This window comes from Crinia signifera, chromosome 6 (assembly GCF_055691185.1).
Source record: "Crinia signifera chromosome 6, ASM5569118v1, whole genome shotgun sequence".
Classification (NCBI taxonomy): Eukaryota; Metazoa; Chordata; class Amphibia; order Anura; family Myobatrachidae; genus Crinia; species Crinia signifera.
In genome coordinates this window covers 208,385,386-208,404,824 of record NC_139222.1, presented here as the reverse complement: position 1 = coordinate 208,404,824, position 19,439 = coordinate 208,385,386, and the positions used below count along the sequence as shown (strand labels likewise).

Below are 19,439 nucleotides of genomic sequence, written 5' to 3'. Positions count from 1 at the left end.
AGGTGGTGTCCCGGCGAGTCCACCTTTACCTTGCTGTCTGCAGCAGTGAGGAGGTGTCGGCGGCCACAGTGAGATGTTTGTCGGCTTTCGGGAGAGTGAGCGTCCAACACCTGGACATTCACAGAAGGGGGGGGGGGGGGCAAGCTACGGGTCAGAGTTAATGGGTGCAGAGTGGGGAACATACAGTGAATGGGGGGCATACAGTGAAGGAGGGGCAGGCTGGGGACATACAGAGAAGGATGGTCAGGCGGGAATATAATGTGAAGGGTGCAAGACATACAGTGAATGGGGGCAGGCTGGAGGAAATACAGAGGAGGGGGGCAGGCAGGGGAATATACAGTGAAGGGGCAGGCTGGGGGACATACAGGGAATGGGGGCATGCTGGGGGACATAAAGTGAATGGGGGCAGAGTGTGGGACCATTCTGATGTGATTAATGATTCAAAGAATGGCAGGCTGAATGGTCGGCCCCCCACACATTTTCACCTCACCAAATCTGGCCCTCCTCGCAAAAAGTTTGGACACCCCTGCCTTAAACCATGGGTCTTCAAACTGTGGCCCTCCAGATGTTTTGAAACTACAAATCCCAGCATGCCTTGCCACAGTTTTAACACTCCCTTATAGCAAAACTGTGGCAAGGCATGCTAGGATTTGTAGTTTCACAACATCTGGAGGGTCACAGTTTGAAGACCCATGCCTTAAACAAACAACTGGAAAGCCAATATGTAATAAGCATGCTTTTGCAAGCACAAATGCCATTTTGGCAAGATAGCTGCTAGATTTAAAGCATCAATTAGATTCAAAGCAGAAATAAATCTAGCAGCTATCACTTGGATTTTGCGCAGGTGGATGCAATCTGCATGCGCTTGTATCTGGGCCCAAATGGGAGATGTATCCAGCAGTGTAAAGAGTGGAGAAATTGCCCATACCAGTATTCGTTCAGTAGGTCGGCAAGCATTAGGTCAACCATTAATGGTCGATGGGCCATATGGTGACACCTGAAAAAGGTTGACGTCGTCAAACGGTCGACACAAGCAATAGGTCCACATGAAAAAGGTTGACATGAGTTTTTCATGATTTTTTTGCAAAAACGGACTTGTTCATACTTTTCCATCCCAGTGGGCATAGAGGGAGAATAAAATAGTGTGCGGGGCACAGAAAAGCACAGTGACTGAAGACAACAACAACAAAAACCTGAAAAACTCATGTCGACCTTTACTTGTGTCGACATTTTGACCCTGTAGACTTTAAGCATGTTTACCTTTTCAGTTGTCGACCTATGTCCTGTTGACCATTAGTGGTAGACCTAATGAGTAATGACCTAAATCTTGTTAGCCCTATAACCCATACCCTGGCAACCAACCAACTTTCACCTATCATTTCATAGACTGGACTTGGTAAATTCTACCTCAAATCTGATTGGTTGCTGCTGCCACTTTTACTTCATGATAAATTTCTTCCCAAGTGTTCAATAGGGACATTTGTCTTTGTAATACGTATATATACACACACAGGATACATACAAAGATTCTAGTGAGTTCAATACACAACACAACCTTGGTCAACAGAGCTATATTCAGAGAATCCCTTGCAACTCTGTCCACTAGTCGGTCCTTTCTGATCTCACCTTGAGGAGGCTTGCAGTCATTTGGGATTCATTCCTCTGGAAGAGGTTGCACTACAGAGACTGCACCAGCAGCTGGGAGCTTTAGAACTAGTTTTCTGCTTCTTTCTGCCCATCTTTTACACTTCACTTCTGCCTTCTACCGCTGTTTTGTAGAACATTCACCCTATCCGTTTTTTGCTGCACCAGGTTGTCAAACCCCACAACATAGCAGAATCATGGACCTTTTGTCAGAATGGCAAAACCAAATCTACAGTAGGACACATTGCTAGCAAATCTCTTCTGGCCAGTCTGTGGAGACATGCTGACAAGCTGAGCGGCTGGAAAGTCCCCTAAAATTGTGATGGTCACATCTAAGCCTAAAAAATAAATGTGAGACATGTTATATTTGGCTTGTGCACACTGGACAAGTATATTCCTGCAACCCATCTGATCATACCCCGTTCTCAACAACCCTCCTCTATTATGTTTATGTAAATTAACTAAGTCCGTGGTTCCCAACCTGGGGTACTTGCTCTGCAGACCAGTTGGGGGTACTTGAAAGTACTATTGGTAATAGCAAAAGAAGAAGTCTCCGGGTGGAGTATAATCATGTTGCGTCACTGTCGGATCAGTCTGCAGCGTCATCAGCGTCTCCACGTGCTTTTGCAACAATCCACTGGGAGCTACCTGCGCTACCCTCATACATCAGCATTCATCTGTACCCCATGCTCAAGGGTGGAGGTAGCAGCATTAATCCTACAGTTCATAGCTCAAACCCCGGAGACAGTACACAGCCAGCGGCCTGACCGCACACTACTACATAATATAATGTATACGCATGCCACTCACTTCCACTCTACTTCTAAGTACTGTGGATATTTCAAATTGAGAGGAGGGGGTACTCATAAACGAAAAAGCCTAGTCAAGGGGTACAGGGGAGAAAAAAGGTTGTGAACTGCTGAATTAAGGGGCTGATTCAGAATCGCTTGCTAAGCAGCGTTCTTTCGCTGCCTGCCACCCCACCAAACACGCTCGCCAAAGGTGATCGCACAGGGGGACTGCACATGCACAAATACGCGCATGAGAATGCGAAAACCCCCCACCATCGAAATGTGGCCCGATATCGGCTCCTTACAATCCAAGCTGAATCACCCCCTAAGTGCAATGGACAGCAACGCTTTACTATACTGTGCGTGACATGGAAATAAATGTTGTGATACTGTATGGCTCCTGTTTTATCATGGATTCCTTTTCATCAGCTAGAATTATGCTATTATCACTGTAAAGTTCTTTGCATAATCTAAGCGCAGACAACCCCTGTTATATATCACTTGACACTTAACACAGTGTGTAGATGTTGAGATATGTTGGCGAGTATAATGGCTCTTACAAGCAAATTGGATAAACCTAGAATATCATCTAAAGCAGATAATTGCTCTGCAATTACTTTCTTCTTTCCTTTCAAGGAGACTTATTTTGTCAATTGGCAATTACTAACTAGCATAAGCATTTACAGTGTCCTGTTATTCTACATATCTTCTAACAATAGCACAATGCGTGACAGCACGAAGAAAGGGGCATAGAATTATAAATGCATTATGTAGCCGCACTTCCTGGTTTTCAAGATGCAAAGTAAATTATTATCATCATCATCATCATCATATTTGTATAAAATTGTGTGATTTCACAGTTCTTTTTTTAAATTGGGATTAGTAGATAAGATTAATGTGGATTATGGTTCGGTATGTCGTATTTGTTGCACACAAGAAATACCAAATAGCTGCAGAAAACTGTTACCATCCCTTGCTGTCTGTGATGCACTATAATGCAATCTGCTTTGTGCTATACTGCACTGTTACAGTATAGTGTATTATAGTGAGCAGGGCAGCCGAGAGGAATGCCGGGCCCTGGTAAAATTTTGGAGGCGTGGCCTAAGTGTGTTGTGGGAACCTCCCACACTTAGGCCACGCCCCCAAAATGTTTAGAGGAGGGTGAAAGAAAACTCTAAAAACTGTAATCTCAGAAGCAGCACACACCTACAGCATGTGCTGTGCTGACTGCAGGCTCAGCATGACCTCTCACGCTGTCAGTGAGACACTCATGCTGAGCCTGCTGTCAGCACAGCACATGCTGTAGAAGTGTGTGCTACTGTTGCTACCCGGGAGGGATGGAGAGGGAAGGGAGGGGTCAGACCAGGGCCCCTGCGGGGCCCCTTCAGCAAGTGTGGGCCCGGGTAATTAGTACCCGCTCCCCCCCTCTCTCGGCTCCCCTGATAGTGAGACGGGATGGCAGCCTTTCTGCCTTATTCATGGTGCTAGGAGCTCAGAGCAGTGCATTTTATAAAGAGGGTAACACTGGATCCTGTAACATCATGCAAGTATTCATGTTAACTACAGTAATTCAAGATATATGCCAGGGGAATTAATAATAAGGTTAGATAGATATAGAATTATTTTTTAATATTTGTGTAGAATGCTAATCTCCTGCAATTTAGCACAAAATAGGAAAACACATGTGCAGCCTTCCTAATATCTCCTCTCCTTCTGTCCTCTTACACCTACTCCTCCTACCTCATCCCCTATTGCCCCACCACATGCTCCTTCTACATCATCTCCTAATAGGAAATCCTACAGTCTCTCATCCGCTACTACATCTGCACTTACTTCATCTGTAACTTGTTCCCTAGCTTCTCCTACCGCTTCCCCAACCGCAACACACCTACGCCTACTACTTTATTCCCTATTGCCCCACCCCACTTGTTCCTTCTATTTCATCCCCTACTGACCCTCTATGCACTCCTACAGTAACCTAGTAGCATAGTTAATGAGGTTGAAAAAATACATCAGTCCATTAAGTTCAATCTATATATATTTTAGAATAGTTAAGAGAGGCCCTGCTGAAGTATCTATCTTTCTGTATTGAGCAAGTATTTTGAAGTTAGAATTCCCAGTGACCCAACAACTGTGCAGTACTTACTTTATCTTTTATTTATTTATTTACAGTTTCTTATATAGTGCAGCATATTCCGTTGTGCTTTACAATTGGAAACAACACTTATTAAACAAACTGGGTAGATACAAACCAACATGGAGGTAGCAGGTCCCATCTCTTGCTGCCCTACCACATCTGCTCCTTCTACTTCATCACCTACAGCCCCCAGCTACTCCAACATAATCTCCTTCTGCCCGCCCACACCTACTCCTACCTAATCCCCTGCTGTCCAACCACAGCTGCTACTTCTACTTTAGCCCCTACTACCCCCACAAGCTACTCCTACCTTATCTCTTTCTGCACTCCCACACCTACTACTCCTACCTCATCCACTACCGACCAACCTCAACTGCTCCTTCTGATTCACCTGTCAACTGCCCCCAGCTGCTCCTACCACATCCTCTACTGCCCCCTCACACTTACTTCTTCTAATTCATCCTTTACAAACCACCATACTTATTTCTAGTAATCTGACACCATTTACTTCTCCCCACACCTAATTATTTTGCCTCACCCCACAACCCATTCCTCATAACAAATCTCCTACAGCCCATCCACTTTCTCCTCCTAATTAAAACCCTGTTGCCCATCCACACATACTCCTCTTACTCATTCCCTACTGCCCCTCAAGATCTACTCCTCTTAACTCATTCCCTGTTGCCTCCACACCTTGGGACTTATTTTGGTTCATTCTTTCTGACAAAATCCTTCTTAGATGGGCAAAACCATGTGCACTGCAGGTGGGGCAGATGTAACATGTGCAGAGAGAATTAGATTTGGGTGGGGTTTTACTTCAAAGTGAGATCTATATTGCAGTGTAAAAATAAAGCAGTCAGTATTTTCCCTGCACAGAAACAAAATTACTCACCCAAATCTAATTCTCTCTGCACAAGTAACATCTGCCCCCCCCCCCCCCTGCAGTGCACATGGTTTTGTCCATCTAAGAAGGATTTTGTCAGAAAGAATGAACCAAAATAAGGCCCCTACTCCTCCTATCTTACCCCTACTGCAGAATAAAACTTTGCCATCCATGGAGTTATTATTATTATAATTTTATTTATAAGGCGCCACAAGTGTTTCGCAGCGCCGTACAAAGGAACAATACAGGGAGACAAAACTTGGCATAACATTGAATAAATAACAAAAATACAGTACAAATAAAGAGCACCACAGTTCAATACACATTACAGCTTAAATGTAAGTAGTGAGGACCCAATCAACATACAACTAGAGGCTTGAGGCCAATGATGGAGATGAGTATGAAGATGGTCACTGAGTGTTGGAGTAAAGGAGAGCTGTGAGTGAAATGTGAAGAGAAGTGGGCTTTGACAACAGGAGGGAAGAGGGCCCTACTCGGAGGAGCTTACAATCTAGTAGGAAGGGGAGACAGACAGATTACAAGAGGTGCAAGCGAGGGGGTGGTGGTTAGATAGCAGGATGTAAACAGGAAACAGGCAAGGGGTCGGAGAACCAGCTGGTTTATGCAGTGGAAGGGTACGCTTTGATGAATAGGTGAGTTTTCAGTGCCCGTTTGAAGCTTTGCAAGGTCGGGGAGAGTCTAATGGAGCGAGGGAGTGCGTTCCACTGAAGGGGTGCAGCACGGGCAAAGTCCTGTACTCTAGCATGGGAAGCAGTGATCAGGGTGGAGGAGAGACGACAGTCGTCAGCTGACCGTAGAGGGCGGGAGGGTGTATGAATGGAGATGAGGTTAGAGATATATGGAGCAATGGAATTAGAGATGGCCCTGTATGTGAGTGTGAGGTGTTTGAAGAGGATTCTGTAGGGGAATGGAAGCCAGTGCAGATTTTGTTGAAGGGGAGTAGCAGAGTTAGAGCGGCGGGAGAGGAAGATAAGCCTGGCTGCAGCATTGAGGACAGATTGGAGAGGAGCTAGTTGGGATTGAGCGAGGCCAGTGAGAAGAGCATTACAGTAGTCAAGCCGTGAGATGACTAATGAGTGGATGATCAGCTTAGTTGCACTCTGTGAGAGAAAGGGCCTGATGCGAGCAATGTTGCGTAACTGGAACCGGCAAGAATGGGCCAGGGCTTGGATGTGGGGTGCAAAGGAGAGGGAGGAGTCAAGTGTGACACCCAGGCAGCGGAGTTGGGGAACAGGGGAGATGATGGTGTTGTTAACAGTGATAGAGATATTAGTAGGGGGCATAGCTCTGGGTGGGGGAAAGATAATAAGTTCGGTTTTGTCCATATTCAGCTTCAGAAATCGCTCAGACATCCAGGTAGAGATGGCAGCGAGGCAGTTGGAAACTTGAGAGAAAACAGTGGGGGACAGATCAGGAGAGGAGAGGTAGATTTGGGTGTCATCTGCATAGAGGTGATATTGGAAGCCAAAGGAGTTAATGAGTGCACCCAGAGAGGAGGTGTATAGAGAGAACAGAATGGGGCCAAGGACGGAACCCTGAGGGACCCCGACAGGAAGGATAGAAGGTGGTGAGGTAGAGCCAGAGGCAGAGACTGAGAAGGAACGGTTGAAGAGGTAAGAGGAAAACCAGTTGAAGACTGTGCCAGAGAGGCCAATGTTTTGGAGTGTGTGGAGGAGGAGAGGGTGATCCACAGTGTCAAAGGCAGCAGATAGGTCCAAAAGGATAAGCAGGGAGAAGTGACCCTTGGATTTGGCTGACAGCAGGTCATTGGTGACTTTCACTAGGGCAGTCTCAGTGGAGTGAAGTGGGCGAAAGCCAGATTGAAGGGGATCTAGGATGGAGTGGTCAGACAGGTAGCTTGTGAGACGCCTGTAAACCAGCCGTTCTAGTATTTTAGAGGCAAATGGGAGAAGAGAGATAGGGCGGTAGCTTGTGGGAGATAAAGGGTCCAGGTTAGGTTTTTTAAGAATAGGCGAGACCAGAGCGTGTTTGAAGGGTGAGGGAAAGATGCCAGTAGAAAGAGATAGGTTAAAGAGGTGAGCAAGGTGGGAGCAGCCAGTGGGGGAGAGGGAACTGAGGAGACGGGAGGGGAGAGGGTCCAAGGGACAGGTAGAGGGGGGAGAGGATGAGATGAGTGAGCGGACTTCCTCAGCTGTAGTAGGGCAGAAGGATGACGAGTGGGGTAGTTGGTAGGGGAGGATGATTGGGGTGGGTGGGCTGCAGAGGGGGTATGGAAGGAGATATCATGTCGGATTACCTCAATTTTAGAGAGGAAGAAGGAGGCAAAGTCAGTGGCAGTGAGGGATGAAGGGAGGAGGGGTGGTGCAGGGCGAAGTAGAGTGTTGAAAGTATCAAAGAGACGTCGGGGATTGGAGGAATGGGAAGAGATGAGAGATTTGAAGAAAGATTGTTTGGTATAGGAGAGAGCAGCGCTGTAGGAGGAGAGAATAAACTTGAAATGGAGGAAGTCTTCCAGAGAGTGAGATTTTCTCCAGAGGCGTTCAGCAGAGCGTGCACATTTTTGCAAGAATCTAGTTATTTTGTTGTGCCAGGGTTGTGGTTTAGAGAGTCGAAGGGGAACAGTGTGGAGGGGGGCTACAGAGTCGAGAGCAGAGGTGAGAGAAGAATAATAGAAAGAGGCAGCCTGGTTGGGGCAAGTCATGGTTGAGAGAGGAGAGAGGAAAGTCTCCAGGGAAGACAGGACAGTGGGGTCAAGAGATCCGAGGTTACGTCTGGTGACTGTGGGTCTGGGCAATGAGGGGAGAGGGGAGGATGAGAGGGTGAAAGAGAGCAGATTGTGGTCAGAGAGTGGGAAGGAAGAATTAGAGAAATCAGAGAGATTACAATGGTGGGTGAAGACTAGGTCAAGGGAGTGTCCAAGATTATGAGTGGGGGTGGAGGTCCATTGAGAAAGTCCAAAGGAGGTGGTAAGGTCAAGAAGGTTAGAGGAGGCAGCATTATTGATGTCAATAGGAATGTTAAAGTCACCGAGGATGATAGAGGGGAGGTCAGAGGCAAGAAAGTGTGGAAGCCACGCAGCAAAGTTATCAAGGAAAGGGGAGCAGGGGCCAGGGGGGCGGTAGATTACAGCCACAAGGAGGTGAATGGGGTAGAAGAGGCGGATAGTGTGTACCTCAAAGGTGGAGAATGTGAGGGAGGGCTCAGGTGGGATGGCGCGGAAGGTGCAGTTGGGGGAGAGGAGGATGCCCACTCCTCCACCCTGGCGGCCATCCGGTCTGACCGAGTGTGTGAAGGAGAGGCCTCCATAAGAGAGGGCAGCAGGGGAGGTAGTGTCAGATGCGGACAGCCAGGTTTCAGTGATGGCAAGAAGGTTAAAAAAGTGGGAGATAAAGAGGTCGTGGATAATTGGGAGCTTGTTGCAGACTGATCTAGCATTCCAGAGAGCACAGGAGAAAGGAAGGGAGGGGACAGGTGAGATAGTAATTAGGTTGTGTGGGTTGTGGGTGCGTGTGAAAGGTGTGGAAGTTGAGAGGGGGCGAGACCTGGCAGCAAGGACTGGTATGGGACTGGATCTAGGAGCCATATTTCTGTGTAAAGTTGGTCAGAGTAGTGATAGAGTGAGATTGGAGTGGCCTAGAATGAGCAGTGAGAAGGTGGAGTACTGGAAGTGTGGAGAGCCTACAGGAAGTATAGTGAATGTATAAGTGAGACAGAGGCAGTGCGTGACAGCATTTAGTTCAGCATGGAGATCAGTGTCCAGGTTGTGCAGACTGTAGGTGATGATGAGGCTGGTAACTCACTGCAGTATGTTGATTGCTGGGGTTGCAGATGGAGGACGAAGTGTTCTTTGTTCTCCTGTTCATCTCCTGTATATCTCCTATGTTATATTACTATAGTCTGCATACTTGACACTAGAATACTTCACAGCCAGAAGGCCTAACAGCCTAGCATATAGTGAATAAATAGCAGCACAGGTCCTAGTGATCCCCACCCCCTAACTCCACCCACACCTAATTGAATTATCAAGGTGTGATCAAAGACAGACCACTGCCCCCGCTAATACACAGACATTTCTTGTTTACTATATATTCCAAAGGGAATAATAAAAACAAAGGTTTGTGGAATTGTCAATACCTAACAGAATTTAGTAGCCATAGGGAGCAAAAAGTGGAGAGATACAATTTGCAGCAGATTAAAGCCCATACCTAACAGAATTTAGTAGCCATAGGGAGCAAAAAGTGGAGAGATACAATTTGCAGCAGATTAAAGCCCATACCTAACAGAATTTAGTAGCCATAGGGAGTTAACCAAGTATCATCCAAAGAAGGGTGTTACACCACAGACTCTCGTAGGAAGTCTGGGTCTCTTTGTTATATTGGGGACCTGTGAAGATCCATGTTCCCTTGTTACTATTATAAGGATGTGACAGTTGCAATGGATAGTATCACTCCTGTTTATATATGACAAAAAGATGTTTAGAAGGCTGAAAATATTATGGGAAAGGCTGTTGGTAGAATATAAGCTACAACTAATCAAGCATTTTAAGGAAAATCAATCCACAATCACCAATAATTCAAGTCAAGTGAGATCATGGCATCACTCAACAGGCCAGCACAGATTTCCCTGTAGTGGGAAACCAGCATGTCTGCAGCCTAATCCAATCTTCTCCCAATCAGTGAGTTACTTTTTTGCAGATAAGGTATCCGCCATCCAGGCTGGAATCCCTATGTGCCATTAAATGTGTGCCAAGCATGCAAGTTACGAATGTAATACTTTTTGCTTCTTGAACTAGTATTCTTATATACATTCTGGGATGTATGATGTTGTTGAAATTAATTCCCAACTGCCGGGACAGCGAGCGCAAAGAAGCCACTTGCAGGCTCGGTGGCCTGTCACAGGCAGAATAGCCTCAGTAACTCGAGATCCCGAATGTCTGGCTTTTATTAGTGACTATTCTGACTTTGGTCTACTGACCCTCAGAATCCTGACTGCTGGGAGGTCATCTGGCACCCAGAGGAATTAGGTAACAGAGGAAAATTAGTTTTCAGGAACACTTAAAGCCCTTATAAAGTCTATAAGTTTTGCAATTGTTGTAGTTTAATCCACATGGACACATGTTAGGAGTTTGTAAACAATTGTAGTAGATAACATGAAGTATACATATTGTTTTTTCTTATATACTGTTACAACAGGAAGCAAAGTAAATGTCTTATGTCAATTCTAGGGGAACGTGTTTTTCTATCTTTCAGGACACTGTGTACCGTCTCACCACCAAAGGTCTGATTGAAGGAGTCATCTCAGGTTACAATGCCACAGTATTTGCCTATGGTCCAACAGGTGAGTTACAGAAGTGGACATAAAAATGTTGCAAAATGAGTCAGTTTTGTGGTGGAAAACAGATCCAAGAATTCACTATGAACTAATATACTTTGGGAAACAGATGCATTAACTTATTAACTTCATCCCTGACTCCCCAGAATAATAAAAAAATATATATATGTATGTATGTGTGTGTATATATATATATATATATATATATATATATATATATATATATATATATATAAACAGCGCATAAACTGATTGCACTGCAAATGGCCTCAGTGCGGGTTCATTGTCTGCATTATAATCAGCCTTGCCTTGTATAATTTATATACAGTGTAACCCACTAAGCTTACCATCTAGCATAAAGCAGTATTGGGTACTTGTTTCCTAGCACGGCCACAATCGCGGGCATCGGGTGTCATTTTTAGTGGTCTACGACGCGACGGACGCGATGCCCCCGATTTTCCCATTGAAATGCATTGAAAAAAGTCAATATCGCGTCAGTCGCGTCGTATGCGGCTAAAAAAGGCTTAAATGGTCCAGACGCGATGCCCCCGATTTCCCCATAGGGAACAATGTTAAATGCCTCAATTTACTCGCGATGCACCCGATTTCCCATAGGAATCAATGTTAAATGGCTCAATTGACCCAAATCATCATAGTGAACAATGGTAAATGGGCCAGAAAACCCAAAAAACACCCCTGAACAGTGAAATGTCCCCCCAAAAGTAGTTGACGCCACCCCACGATCAACGCGAACCCGAAGCGTGGTGAGCCCGCGAGGGGCGGCGGTACGCGTCCTCCGACCTTTTCATACCCCCACTATCCACGTCAGCGTGGAGTTGAGAATAGAATAGTGTGGCGAGCGCAGCGAGCCACCGAGCCCGAAGCGTGGCGAGCGGACGCGGATACCTTCACAGGTAAACGCGTCCCTTCGCGGGCTTCACAGGTATCCGCGTCCCCTCGCTGCGCTCGCCACGCTTCGGGCTCGGTGGCTCGCTGCACTCGCCACACTATTCTATTCTCAACTCCACGCCGACGTGGATAGTGGGGGTATGAAAAGGTCGGAGGACGCGTACCGCCGCCCCTCGCGGGCTCGCTGCGCTCGCCACACTTCGGGTCCGCGTTGATCGTGGGGTGGCGTAAACTACTTTTGGGGGGACATTTCACTGTTCAGCGGTGTTTTTTGGGTTTCTGGCCCATTTACCAGTGTTCCCTATGATGATTTGGGTCAATTTAGCCATTTAACAGTGATTCCTATGGGAAATCGGGGGCATCGCGGGTAAATTGATGCATTTAACATTGTTCCCTATGGGGAAATCGGGGGCATCGGTACCATCGCACCCGATTTTTTAGTGCATGCGATGGCCGCGATGCCCCCGAATTTTCCTCACGATGCCCACGATCATGATCGTTGTGGCCGTGCTAGGAAACAAGTACCCAGTATTGCACTGATAACATAAGCAAGGTTAAGCAAGAGGCTCATTCATGTGTGAACAGGTTGTTGTCCTCAGTAGATTGCCTGCATCTTCTGTTACTAAGGCGACATGACAGGTGGTTCCATGGGGACCATTATTTTGGGCTTGAAAAAATCAGCTGTTTATATTATAGAATATTCTATGGCAGAGTCAGTTTTCTTCTCTGCCTTCTAATATATTTAGCAGTAGGTGTAGCTGGCACGTGAATCAGCACGAGTTTGTGTTTCATTGCTGAGATAGAAGTCAGGATGGTTACTGATGCAGCCATATTGTTGTCTAAGCCAGTATGCTGTCTGCCAATTTGCTAAGAACTAGTGTCCTCACTGAGGCACCAGCAGCATTTTAAGTAAATTATTTGTAGCCACAAAGTTACATTTGCCGTATTAATCCCCCATACACATGTAGTAAGTATCCCTAGGCCATGGTGGGCTTCATAAATTGCTAAACAAGAACTTATATTTGCAATCTGATAGCTACAATCTGAGCATTATAAATAGTATATGTTTTCAGGTCCTATAGAGAAACTCATATATTTTGTCATCAGGTTGTGTTTTGTTTTAATTACACCCATTTTTTTCATCGTTGTCACCCTAGGATGCGGCAAGACGTACACTATGCTGGGCACAGACCGTGAGCCTGGAATATATATAAGGACTCTTAATGACCTCTTCAGAGCCATCGAAGAGACCAGTGATGATATGGAATATGAGGTCCTCATGTCTTACTTAGAGGTGAGTAGTGATAGTGGTGGTGGAAAATAACAGGGAGAAGTACATGCTTATACTCACTACTGTAACTAGTAATAAAGGGGCCCCATAGCAAAGGAGAGAACCTCAAGGTTGGTTTACACGAGGAGACCACTCCAAATACCATACTTGCATACTTTATACTTTTTTTTTTATATATTCTTTATTTGTAGTTTTCAATTATAAGAAAAAGGCATTACAAACTTTGGAAAACATTTTTGAAGCAATTGTAACAATTCAAAACAGTGAACATTGGAATTGCATTTAAAGTGTTATCTTATGGGTACACCGTTATTTATTGAAATATAGAGGATCTGTAACAATTGTGATAGATTGCGTAGTCGGTTTGTGAATTGCAACATAATTCTTAACTAGGTAAGAAATACAGTTGTGGAGGGGGGAGGGTGTAGGATTGGTGTAATGGGGGGAGGGGGGGGGATGTAGGGTTTGGGGACCAAGGTAGAGATAGGAATATGAACACACTGTCTGTATGTTATAATATTTCACTGGCTTAGTATTTTCCCGTCCTGAGTCAGGGTGCATCTGGATCAACTGAGATAGGCCTCTTAGGAGGTGCTTGGCATGTGGCTTCTGTATGTGTTTGAGGATTGAAACTCAAGCCACGGTAGCCATGTGGCTACATAGTCGGAGTGTCTGTCTAGTACCGAGAAGTAGACATCCTCCATAGCTCTATAGAAGTCCACTCTCTGGAACCACTCCCACATGGTTGGGATGGAGGTTGACCTCCAATGTACTGGTACCACAGCTCTAGCTGCATTGTTGAGATGTTTCAGAAGCAAGTGTCTGTATTTACTAAAAGGCATGGAGGAGTGGGATAGCAACCAGAAGTCGAGTTTCTCTGGAGTTTGGAAACCCAAGATCTCCGACGAGATCCGTATCACGCTTTCCCAGAATTTCGTTATCTTTGGGCAGTCCCACCATATATGTACCAGTGTTCCTGTCTGAGAATGGCATCTCCAACACATGGGTGAAACCGATGGGAGGAATTTGTGTATCTGGGGCGGACACCTATACCATCTGGTTAAGAGCTTATATTGCGTTTCTACTACTTCTAGGCTAGATGAACAACGGGACATATTTTCGCAGTGTTTCTCCCATTTTATGTGTATGCCTCTCAGTGATCGCGAAAACCCCCCAAAATGATGGGTCCCTGGGACCCCTCACGTGCAAAAATCGGGGTCCTACTTGACCTTTTCTGGGTCCCAACGGAATAAAGCCTCCTCTCCCCTTCCCCAGCATGGCACATACAGAAGCCTCCTCCTCTCTTCCATATGGCATATACCCTGAGCCAAGGGCCAGCCTGAGCCTATTTTTTTTTTTTTTTGGTAAGCAAACATAGATTTGGGCACCCCAAAACTGTGGCTATTGTGGGTTGGGGGGGGGGGGGTAATCAATTGGCAATTTGCCTACTCACATAAAGCAAGATACACATAAACTAGAAAGGAATAGGGACACCTGTGCTGCACCAATCAGGATTGTAAAAAAAAATGGCAGCAGGAAAAGGAGGGATAGGGTGAGTGAAATTCCAGCACAGTCTATAGGCTCCTCTCCTACAGGCAGCTCTGCCTGTTAAGAGTTAATTGGTGAGCTGCAGCCTCTCTGCCAGCCGTGCAGTGAGGGGAGGAGGGGACAAGTGGGCCATTAACAGCCAGCACTCAGAGCCTGGAGGAGGTGACAGTGACACACAAGAGAGCAGCACCACGAGGTAGGAGAGGAGGAGGGAAGTCTGCAGCCCGAGTCCTGCTAGCAATAAATCCCCTTACATGACACAGCCAAGCAGCCTGCTAAATGGACCATGCACCCCTCTTACCTCTACTTCCTGCCCGGGTCTGCTCCGTCCTCACTGTCACACCTCCCTGGTTCTGGCCCCCAATGCTGGTTTTAGTTCCTCGTGCTCCGTCCTCACACCAGCCGCAGCTCTGTTCCCCTGCTGAGCAGCTGCTTCTGGTGTTGGCTCCAGCCATCTGTTGTTGAGGCACAGTGCAGGAGCCAGCTTACGCGGCTTCCATGCACTGCTGCCTATGACTGCGGTGACAGGGACCCTTTCATTTTCGCGCCCAGCAGATGTATGAAGCGGCTGTAAATCACGCTGTGTCTTCTCCACAGTCGCATCACAACTAAGGGGGAAACAGATCCCTCCGCCCTTGTCACACATATTAACACGGCATGCACGCCGAAATGGCTGGGTCCCAGGGGACCCAGCCATTCATGAAAGATGAGTCCCTGGTGCTCCAAAGTGGGTAAAATACTCGCTATAGCGAGTATTTGCGAACCCTGCCTCTCTTGGAGAGATCCTCGTCCCAGGCCTTGCAGAAGGCGGGGGTATCAGTTGTATGTGCCTGCACTATGATTTTGTAGATGGCTGATACTGTGTGGCTTGGTTCCGAAGTCTGTGCGCACAACACCTCAAATGGGTAGGGGTTTTTTACAAGGGTGGGGGAGGCTCTCTGCGATTGAATAAAATGTCTTACTTGAAAGTAAAACCATAAATCTGACTGTGGTAACGTCTTATCTTCTTTTAAGTCATTAAAGGATTTAACTGTACCTCCTGTTATCAGGTCTAGAATCCTGAACAACCCTCCCTGATACCACCTGCGTGCTATGCTTCCCTCGGTCCCCGGCTCAAAGTCTAGATTGTTAATTATCGGAAGGAGTAGGGAGTCCGGCGATGTGAGGCCCAACTTATATCGCACTGATTTCCAGAGATTCAAAGTTGGTTCTACCGTCGGGTGTGTTGAGTGGGCTATTCTGGGGAGCCAGGGGATCGCCCTAAGGTCCAGTCCCGAGGAGTATTTTTCTATTGCTATCCATTGTTTCTCATTGGTGTCAGGTCTAGTCCAGTCCATGATTCTGTGTAGTGTGGTTGCCTGGTGATACGCTAGCAGCCAGGGGAGCTGTTGGCCTCCATGTGCTTTCTTACGGAATAAGTATTTATGTTTGAATCTGGGTTTTTTGCCGCCCCATACGAATCTACTGATGATCCCTTGCATTTCTACTATGTATTTTAACGGGAGCTTTAGCGGGATAGTCTGGAACAAGTAGAGAAACCTAGGCAGAACATTCATTTTTATAATGTTCATCCTACCTATCCATGAGAACTTTTGGGATGCCCATTGTGCTAGCTCCGAGCGCACTTTTTGTATTATAGGTGTATAGTTAATTTTCGCGGTCGTCTGGAGAGAGGTAGGGATAAGTACCCCTAAGTACTTAATATGTGAGGGGTGCCAGGTGAACGGGAACTGGTGAGCTAGCAATTCTACCGTGTCGAGTGGGAGGGTGATGTTAAGGGCTGTTGATTTTGAGTAGTTGATTTTAAAGTTGGACAGTTTCCCGAATCGTGTAAATTCTTTTATAATGTTCGGGAGAGATATCATGGGTTTTGTAATGATTGCCAACAGGTCATCAGCGAAGAGTGCGAGTCTATGTTTTACTCCACCAACTTCTAAACCACTGATGTCTGGGTTAGCCCTGATGGCCCTAGCCAGAGCCTCCATGCATATCACATAAAGCAGAGGTGATAGTGGGCACCCCTGCCTGGTCCCATTGGCAATCAGCACGGGGTCGGACAGCATGCCGTTGACTCGTACTCGAGCCGTTGGTTTCTGGTATTGTGCAAGTATTTTCCCTATGAATTGTTCTCCCACCCCTGCGTGCCGGAGGGCCTCCCCCATAAATGACCAGTCTACCCGGTCGAATGCCTTTTCGGCATCTGTGGAGAGTAGCATACTTGGGGTCCCAGTTGTGTGGGCATGTGCTACCAGGTCAATAACTCTCATTGTGTTGTCCCTTGCCTCTCTCCCGCGTACGAATCCCACCTGGTCAGGATGGACCAGGTGCGGTACCAACATGGATAGACGGTTAGCTAGTAATTTTGCGTATAGTTTAACGTCGACATTAAGTAATGAGATGGGGCGGTAGCTGGAGGGGAGTGAAGGGTCTTTGCCTTCTTTTGGTTGGACCGTGATGTGGGCTTCAAGAGACTGGGCAGATAAAGGTGAGGTCTTAGAGATCCCATTGCACGCCTTTGTGAGGAGAGGGATCAGGCGGTCTTGGAATGCTTTGTAGTAAGTTATGGGGAAGCCGTCCGGACCCGGACTCTTTCCGGAGGGCGAGGTCTTAATTGCTAAACGTAATTCAGCTTCCGTGAAGGGATCGTTTAAGGTTGCTGTTAGATTGTGAGGCAGTATGGGATAATTTATGTCATTCAGGTATGTTTTAATTGCGTTCTCATGGGCTACTTGATCTCGCGGTGGTCCCTGGGAAGATAGATTATAGAGACCAGTATAATAGTTTTGGAAGATCTCCGCTATTTTGTTGTTTTTAGTATGGAGTGCACCTGAAGTGTCTTTCATCTCATTGATGTATGTTAACGATCTCTGTGCCCGCAGAGCCCTAGCCAGCTGTTTACCTGGTTTATTACCCCATCTGAAATACCTATGGCGGCAGCATCGGAGAGCCCTGCGGGTGCCCTCGTTTAACAGGCTATGTAGCGCAGCCCTAGCATCTTGTAGTTCCAAGAGGACTTCTGGGGTCAGTGAGGATTTGTGTAGAGATTCTAATTTTTTGATTTTATCTAATAGGGCTTCCTTACACTCCGTTTTTTTCTTCTTGAGATAAGATCCGATTTTAATACACCTACCCCGGATCACGCATTTGTGGGCTTCCCACAATGTAACAGGTGATATTTCGTCGTTTGAGTTCAATAATATATATTCATCTATTTCTTCCTCTATTTGTTTCCTACAATCATCTTCACGGAGAAATTGTTCATTGAAACGCCACTGCCAGTGGCGTGTGGGGGGGTGTAGCAGTGACAGCTCTAATGTTATGGGGGCATGGTCTGATCCCACTATCTGTCCTATTGAGGTGTTGATCAGGAGGTCAAGTGATCTATGATTTAAGTAAAAATAATCTATGCGGGTATATGAATTGTGTGGGTGCGAGTAGAAGGTGTAATCGTGATCTTTGGGGTGCATTAGCCTCCATGTGTCTATGAGTTGGAAATCGTGTATAAGCTTTTTGAACCGTCTCTGGTCATTGAGTGAGGAGGAGGTCGAAGCGCTAGTTGAGTCTATTGATACTTTATACTTTTGAGCAGCACTGGAGTTCGGAATTGGAGATTTGTCTTGGGAAGTGAGTGGACATCAGAACAGAATGTGCTTTGGAACCATAGACTGCCCCACATCATTCTGTGCCTTTAAGTGCCCTACTATGTTGGCCTTTAAACATAAAATGATACAATTAAATGTATCCATTTCTAGACATAGGCAGAGAAGAATGCGGTACCTTCTGTGGAACCATAAGTAAGTCAGTAATTAGAATAATATCATGCACCCCATGAACAGGGTATAGGTGCACTGATCACAATATGCAAATGTACTTCATTGGGAGGAACATTGTGTGCCCATACAGTGTCTTGTGTCTCCATAAACACTTATCTCCATAGTGTGTGAGGCTCACAATATCTATTCTTGTTGCTTCCTGCTCCTCATGTTTCACTAGAAGCCCTGATAACACTTGCTGCCGGCTGGGCTGCACCATCCTTGGATCAGGGCAGATAATCTCCATGGTGATAGATAGAGGCTTTACATACTTTCCTCCTGAAGAACCGAGATGGTGATGATAATATAGACTGTGTAATATTTGCACATTACACACACTGGAGAAACCAAGTATGCAAACAGGCAGCTGGGAAACCACAACAAATCTATGTAGAATGACAATTTAATTACCACAGAAGTGTTATTTATCTAATCATAATACAGAACTGAGATTGTATTACTGAATAAGTACTGTATACAATTAAAGCACTGACCTGTAATCTATGTATTGTAAAACAAATATTACTTTGTGAAATGACTCATGTAATAGGATTTTATTTTTTAATTTTTATTAGCATTTATTTATATAGTGTCACCCTCGGTACTATGCAGTTCTGCATGAGCACAGCATAGAGCCGAAATTTTCGTGGGGACGTGGCCTAATTCAGGGGCGTGGCCTATACTTGCGGCTCTCACGCGAGGCCACGCCCCCATTTTGCCGCTATGGGGGCATAACCCAGAGGCTCTGTGAGCCTCTAGCCATGCCCCCAGCCCCCTGGCTGCGGGAATAGACGCTGTGCGCATGCGCACAGCGTTTATTCCCCGCTGCTTAGCAGCTGACAGGGGGGGACTCCCAACAGCCCCCCCACACCGCAGGACACTGCCGCCCGCGGGTGGGACAGCGGGACAGGCCCTGATAATCGGGACTGTCCCTAAAATTGCAGGGGTAAAATAGTGGTGGCATTACAGTGTGGCAGCCTGTATTAACCCTGTACCTGCTGTTACCAATAAACCTAGTACCCTGGTTAAGGACTTTTAGTGCGGCGTGACAATCACTTTCACATCTAGAGACTTACTGTGAAGCAGTGGTGATATAAAGAAGATTGGCAGC

General features: G+C 46.2%; 1 protein-coding gene across 3 annotated transcripts in view; it reads left to right on the top strand.

Annotated features, from left to right (window-relative positions):
• KIF19 (kinesin family member 19) overlaps nucleotides 1-19,439 on the top strand; it is a 106,074-nt gene that overhangs the window by 29,431 nt on the left and 57,204 nt on the right. For 2 of the 3 annotated variants that reach the window (XM_083148735.1, XM_083148734.1), the window contains exons 4-5: nucleotides 10,687-10,774; nucleotides 12,835-12,971. In XM_083148735.1, the coding sequence (XP_083004861.1) occupies nucleotides 10,687-10,774; nucleotides 12,835-12,971 (225 nt within the window). Of the gene's footprint in view, nucleotides 1-10,661; nucleotides 10,775-12,834; nucleotides 12,972-19,439 lie in introns of all 3 variants that reach the window. The other variant, XM_083148736.1, reaches the window with a different exon arrangement.